Source organism: Euprymna scolopes, chromosome 18 (genome assembly GCF_053919585.1).
Source record: "Euprymna scolopes isolate OS-2025 chromosome 18, ASM5391958v1, whole genome shotgun sequence".
In the NCBI taxonomy this organism is placed as follows: Eukaryota; Metazoa; Mollusca; class Cephalopoda; order Sepiida; family Sepiolidae; genus Euprymna; species Euprymna scolopes.
In genome coordinates this window covers 112979626-112987125 of record NC_136499.1, presented here as the reverse complement: position 1 = coordinate 112987125, position 7500 = coordinate 112979626, and the positions used below count along the sequence as shown (strand labels likewise).

At 38.7% G+C, this 7500-nt stretch overlaps 1 protein-coding gene across 1 annotated transcript in view; it reads left to right on the top strand.

Moving 5' to 3' along the window:
- Nucleotides 1-7500, top strand: part of LOC145297772 (uncharacterized) — a 482067-nt gene that overhangs the window by 269996 nt on the left and 204571 nt on the right. The window contains exon 33 of the mRNA XM_080144017.1: nt 4560-4689. Coding sequence (XP_080000143.1) covers nt 4560-4689 — 130 coding nt within the window. The remainder of the gene's footprint in view (nt 1-4559; nt 4690-7500) is intronic.

Below are 7500 nucleotides of genomic sequence, written 5' to 3'. Positions count from 1 at the left end.
GTTATTATTATTATTATTATTATTGTTATTATTGTTATTATTATTATTATTATTATTGTTATTATTGTTATTATTATTATTATTATTATTATTATTGTTATTATTGTTATTATTATTATTATTATTATTTACTGACTAGGAGTAGTCACACAAGCCATCATCAAAGATTGCTTTTTGAGAACAACCTTTGATGTTCCCTGAAGTCTGAGTGACAGCAAGTCTCCTCGAATTTCCAGTACTCTCAACCTCTTTTGATAACCTTTGCAAAAGAATTTACGTTATCGCAACAGCTGCTTACCATTGATTTCTCGTTGGCGGCGACCATTGGTCTTCACTGGAATTTGGGTGGCAATAAGCCTCCCCAAGGTCCCAGTTTTCTTTGCACTCATCCATCGGAGGTCTGGCTAGTGCTTTCCCTCCTCGGTCTTTCCATCCTCCTTGACCCTCATTATTTGATGTGGTGCACATTTATGGTGACACTCACAAAAAAGGGGGGTATCTTACAATTGTACAGTTTCAGTTTTCATGATTCCATATGATGTTCCTTTGTGCTTTGCATTTGTAGTAGTTTCTGTGTCCAGCTTTGTGTGTAGTTTATGTGTAGAGATATTATTATCATTATTTGTTATTACGTGTTCAATTCTAAAGTATTTTAGGATCCTGTTCACCGACATGTTTGAGTTAAATATAGTTTTGATTCTCTATTTCAACTGCAAATGTGAATGAGATAACATTGATAATAGTTCAAATGATTTTCTGCTGTGGCAGATAAGTGCGTAAGGAGTTTTTTTTTTTACAAAGGAGTCACCACTTATCAAGACCCAGAGGCCACTCGAGGATAAGGGTTAAGAAGTGTACAATGGTCAATGGGACAGTGACTTAGTAATTGTGAGTAGTGGAAATTTGGTAAATTGGATTACTTAAGGGGAACGGCTCATCAGGAACTTGTTTACATTGGACTTGATGACGGCCACATTATAGTCAGCCAGAAAGCAGGCAAATGGAAGAGAGTTCCACAGGTGGGCAATTCTAAGAAAGAAACTCTGTTCATGGTTTATGTTTAGGCACGGATAAAGAGTGGGGGGAATTATTGATAGTGTTTTCAGCTAGACGAGTATTTCTCGTGAAAGTTTGGCGAGGGGGACCATAGATTGGAGCTCAGACGAGCACTTGCCATGGAAATAACGATAAAATAGAGATAGGCTCGCAATGTCTCTTCTGTGAGAAAGAGGTTGCAGGGAAGAGAAGAGGGCATCCCCCACTATGCTACGAAGTCTATTTTGAACTCTGTCAAGGCAGGATAAAATCTGTGCAATGTGATTATGTTTTCATTAATGGGTCATCGTTTATCAAGTTCTGGGAGATTACTTGAGGATAAGGGTTTTATTGGGATTAATTCTACCCTGGGAACAAAATTCGATTCTCACATGTGAGAATGCGGTAACAAATCGTGGATAAGCTCTGAAACAGAAACATGGCGATGTTTGGTTTGTGAGAAGGAACACGACAAGTGCATACAATATTTAAAGCAATTTTATTGGTGAACAAATGGATGATACAAGAAAAAGTTAATCGTACAGCAAAGAGGGTCTTCAGAATTAAAGCTACAGGTACATTTACCCGTATTCAGATATGCACTGCTGGAAATTAACTTTTAATTATTTCATTAACAGAATAGATTGCAATGTTCCGGCAGATGTTGCACTAAAAGACCATTGCCTTGTGGCAATAAGTTTCTGGTTCATGTAGGGGTAACCCTATATTCCAAGAGGCTCTCACTATCAAGTCCCCCTCCTCTCCTCTCAGAGGAGCTGATCCCCCTTCCCACGTCCCCCCTCTCCACATTAAAAAACGGCCTTGTGTCTAATTTGCTCAGTGGGGAAGCAAATAAGTACTGCTATTAGCTGGCCTGCAGTTTTGATCACTGTGGAGAATACCCTTCATATCAGACAATTGCTATTCCTTAAGACACTCCTGCGTGAACTCATTCACGTAACTTTCACTTTCTGCATGTCAACTTTTTTTTCTCCACACACACTTCCAAACACCCGTGCAATGCTGGGCATCCCTGCTAGTCCATTATATAAAAGGCAAAATGGGCGTGAGCATTTGTGTATGTCAGCTAGATTTCAGGAGACGTTTCCTTATACTTCCTATGTCATAATATCTCAGATTTGCAAACGGACATCGTCTCTATTTTTTTTTTTTTGATCGAGTTTTAAAAAATTCCCTCGTTTGTTTGTCTTTTTTGAATAAATAAAGGGAAACTAATCGAAGCAACCACAAGTGCCTCCTGGCCTTCCAGGCTGGGACATTTTGATCAATGTGGGGGAAACCCTTCATATCAGACAATTGCTATTTATTTAGACTCTGCTAGAGTTCCCCCTTTTGAAAGTTGTAGGTAAAAATAAAATAGACCACAAAAAATATTTGTTCACACATCTTTTTTTTTTCTATTTCTTAGTGTGCTGGCAAGAAGCTTGTAGCAGTAGTAATTCCCTGTTTCTATTAGAGCAGGGGTAGTTAATATTCTCTCTTGCCTAGGCAATTATTTGAATGAGGTTCTTGTTATTGTTGACAATTGGTGTTGGGGTATTGGTTACACCACGCTAAAGTTCCTTTAGTGGAAATTTTTACTTAAAACACTTTCTCAGCGATTCCTGGCTTATGGTTGGACTTCAATATGAACTAACTAGTCAGTCAATTCATTCCCCTTTTCAGGCCTGTTTCGCTTGACATTCCCTGGGTATTTTGGATGGGGGGTGCGAGATGAGGAGTCCTCTATGGATTCTCTTTTCTTCTGTTCTATTTTCTTCTCTCTCAAAATTATTCGAGCACCCCTTTTTATACTGAGGTAGATATGTGGGGATAGGCGATCACACCCATCTTCAATAATCAATCGGGAGGTGGGGGGGGGGCTACGTCACACCCTGGCTCATAACCATTGCCTAATCCCAATCGCCTAATTTTTACCTTCACTGTGAAATCCTTCAATTCTCACAACAAAAACGACATGGAAGTCATCACAGGTCATCCCATGAGGCCAGTCCAGAGATCAAAATGTCAACACTGATTTTTAATAATAATTTCCGGTGTTCAAACGAAGCCAAACCAATTATCTAATCTCGCCAGTCGTCCATGAGAACTTTAGTCAACCATTAGGGTTGATTCGATGTTACTTTTTGTTTTACCCATAACTTCTTGGTCTGTCTTACCATAAACTGACTGATCATATCACACGCATATAAACCGGTATTGTTTGTGTTTCGCTTGGCTTCCCTAAGAATTTTCCAAATATCACGATCTGAAAGGTTTCTCTTGGTGCCCTTATCTTTTCTGGATTTGGTGTTGGAGTTGTTCACGAATAAAGTCAAAGTTCTTGAATCCTTTTCCAGCTCCATTAGGTTGGGAAACTGGTGCAGTCTATCCTTCTCTCGAGGGTAGATGGGCCGCTCTTAAGCTGTTGTAGGCAACCCATCTAATGATGGTATCACGATAAAAAAATAACCTTGATAGCCCTGGCGAAGCATCAAGTATTCAGCTACGGACAAAATTTGAATTACAAGAATTGTAGTGAGTTCAATCGTTTGCGTTTTTTCCAGTTCCATGGTTAAATCTTCGATGGATAATCCTTCTGCGAGTCCAGCGACAATCCTTTGCATTTCGATAACCTTCAATCGCCCGTTTGGGGTGGGGTGCATTGTAAAAGACCTGCAATAAAGCGATGGACAGCATAAATTCCTTTATAATAAATAAAATACCATAACTTTGTGAATATGTCATGGATTTGAATGAAAATTTTGGAAAATAATTAACCTTAAAGTAGTCCTTTGATGATACAATTTGAATTTTTTGTGACGTATATTTAGTGAAATATTGATATTGCGATAAAGCAGTTGACACAATTTATATGTAGAAATAGTAACAACTCTTTAAATGTTCATCTCTGTGAACAGCTGTGTGCCGCGTTTTGTCGAATTAACTTCGAAATGCCTTCATAAATCTTTTGTCTACCTTTTAAATGAATAAAAGCTTACTGCCGTTTTTAGACAATAGCAAACAATTTAAAATAAATTAAACAAATCAACTTTAAATAATATCCCTAAACATTACAATTAAAACAATTCTATGACTAAAAACGATTAATAACATCGAGCTAATTATTAAAATGCATTTTCTGTAATGTAATATACAAATGAGGTTACTGCTTGAATGTAGATTTCCTTTGAATAAATAGTATACATAATAATGTCAGAATAAAAGTCCGTTTTCAGTATAAAAATTTACTAGTGAAGCAGTCTACCTTTCGTACATATTAATCAAATTGTAAACAAGCAGGGATACGACTTTATTATAATAGGTAAAATTTATACTTTATTCAGATTTGTAAAGGTTGGATAAATGTTGGGGGTAATTTGGAGAAAACACATTACAATATGTTGAACTTGGAAGGGATTATTTGCATATGTTTGATACAAAAAAGGAAAAACTCGCAAGATTGCAGACATTTTATTAAACCAATTGTTGATCGCGTATGTTTTTCTCCTTTCACTTTGCAGGCACAAATGGTAATGAGTGCGAAAACATCATAGAAACATGTAATAACGACACTTGCAAGAACAATGGAATCTGCCAAAACAAAATTGACGATGTGAAGTGTTACTGTATGCCTGGTTATGGCTCTAAATTGTAAGTCTTTCTTTTACTGCTTTAAATACTTATCATGTGAGATGAAGTAAAAAAAAACAAAAAAAAAAACAGGAAACGATACCATAAACACTTCCGGTTTGTAGAGGCGTTGGATTTCGCCTGGGATAAAAACAAAAAATGAAATAGGATACATAAAGAAGAGAAAGATCTGGGATACATAAACAGGGAACTACTGGTGTATATAAATGGAGATTTATATATATTACGGCATAACCGAAGTTAAGCAACATTGAACTTGCTCAGTACAAAATGGGTAACCATTTGGGACTTCCAGGTACTGTATGTGCTCTCTGCTTTTTTTTATATGGTAGTTACCACTTATCAAGGCTCGGGGCCACTCAGGGATAAGGGTTATTGCCTGTACAGTAATCAATGGGATAATATCGTAGTAATCGTTAGTAATGGAGATTTGATAAAGTGTCTCACTTAAGGGGGGTGGTTTATCAGGAATTCATTTATGTTGTACTTGAAGACATCCAGGTTGTAGTCAGGTGGGAAACAGGCAAACGGAACAGAGTTCCACAGGCGTGCACTTTAAAGAAAGAAGCTTTGTTCATGGAATCTACGTTTTGATTTAGGCACAGATAAGGAGTGGGGAAAATTATTGACAGTGGTTTCAGCTAGACGGCTGTTTTTCGTGAAAGATTGGCGAGGGGGAACCAGAGATCTGGAGCTCAGACGAGCACTTGCCATGGAAATAATGATAAAACAAAGACAGACTAACAACATCTCTTCTGTGCGAAAGAGGTTGCAGGAAAGAGAAAAGGACATCCTCCACTAAGCCACAAAGTCTATTTTGTGCTCTGTCAAGGCAGGATAGGCTGTTGGATTTCGCCTGGGATAAAAACAGACATTGTTTCCAGTCGTCTTGGACTTCTTTGCCACTAGGCTCAAACAATGCTGATTCAGGAGAGGTTGAGGATTGTGCAATCGTTGTCTCACAATTACATGTGCACCTGCTCCTACGGAGGATATCCTTTATCTTCCGTTACTGAACAGAAGCATCGACAAATGGAGGACAAAGTGGGATATATAAATGGGAACTGACTGGAATAGATAGACAGGTAAATGGATGGGATGGAATGTGCTGAGACAAAAAGACGGACAGATGAGAACGGACTAAGGCGAATGGTCTCATAAACCTTTTGGGATTATAGCTTAATTCTGGTTATATTGATGGTAACAGACTGAGACGAATTGGCAAGAATAAGGTGAAGGAGACAGACGGGTGGAGATCAAACTGATACAGACGGACAGACAAGAATAGACAGGGTTCGAGAGTTATGCAGGTAATTATTTATGCTTTCATCCGTGCTAAGTATTAGCCTATCATTATATATAATGGATTGCCCCAAAATGCTCAATACCTTTTATCTGGAACTTTTGTATTGCAATAAACATAAAGCATAGATCATTTTTAGGAGTCACCACTTATCAAGGCCCAAAGGCCACTCAAGGATAAGGGTTAATGGATGTAAGATGGGCGTGTGTAAATTGGGTAGAATTTGATTATTTATGGGGACAGTTCAACAAGAACTTGTTTACATCGGATTTAGAAGGCTACCATGTTGTATTCAACTGGGAAGCAGGCCAGCAGAACGGTGTTCCATAGGCGGGAAGTTCTGGGAAAGAAGTTTTGTTCATGGAATTTACATTTAGATTTAGGCATAAATAGAGTGTAGGGGAAATCATATATAGTGGTTGTAACTAGTCGAGTGCTTTTGTGAAGGTTTGGCAGGGGGAAACCATAGATTGGCATTCAGCCAAGCATTTGTCATTAAAATAGGGATAGAGTAGAAACAGGCTGTGGGAAATAGGTTGCAGGAGAGAGAAAAGGGCATCACCTACTAGGTTTTGAAGCCAGTTTTGAACTCTGTCAAGGCAGGATAGGGTGCGCCGAGCTGCTCTAGCCCAGATATGACAAGAGTACTCCATATTAGGGCATACCTGGTTCTTATACAGACAGAGGATTGGATCAACAGTGAAATACATACAGGAGCAGTAGAGTGATGCAACTACTTTTCCAGTCATCTTGGCAACAGATTTGATGCATCTTCCATTACGGATCAGATGTGAAAGTCAGTCCCAGAAGCTTAGAGGGCTCTCGCTAACAAGTTCCTAATTGGATCGCCTACTCCTATAATACTCAAAATACAAAAGATTAATTGTGCTTCTTTGTTGACATGCTTACAGAATAGACTTCAAGATAACCTCTCCTGAACTGCTTGTGTCGGTTAGTAGAGCAACATACTAATGATAGCATTGGCTCGATATGAGCCAAGATAACAGTAACTGACATGTGCACGAGTAACTGTTACCTTCTGCAAAAGATGCTGCATTAATCTACCAGTTTTGATCATTAAAGCATAACTGTGCACGCTTTCGGGATGCTCCTCAGCGAGTAAGCACATTTTGGTGATGCTTGTCAGTGACTATGCATACTTTGGGAATGCTCGTCAGCGACTATGCACATTTTGGGGATGCTTGTCAGCAACTATGCAAATTTTGGGGATGCTTGTCAGCAACTATGCACATTTTGGGGATGCTTGTCAGCAACTATGCAAATTTTGGGGATGCTTGTCAGCAACTATGCAAATTTTGGGGATGCTTGTCAGCAACTATGCAAATTTTGGGGATGCTTGTCAGCAACTATGCACATTTTGGGGATGCTTGTCAGCAACTATGCACATTTTGGGGATGCTTGTCAGCAACTATGCAAATTTTGGGGATGCTTGTCAGCAACTATGCAAATTTTGGGGATGCTTGTCAGCAACTATGCACATTTTGGGG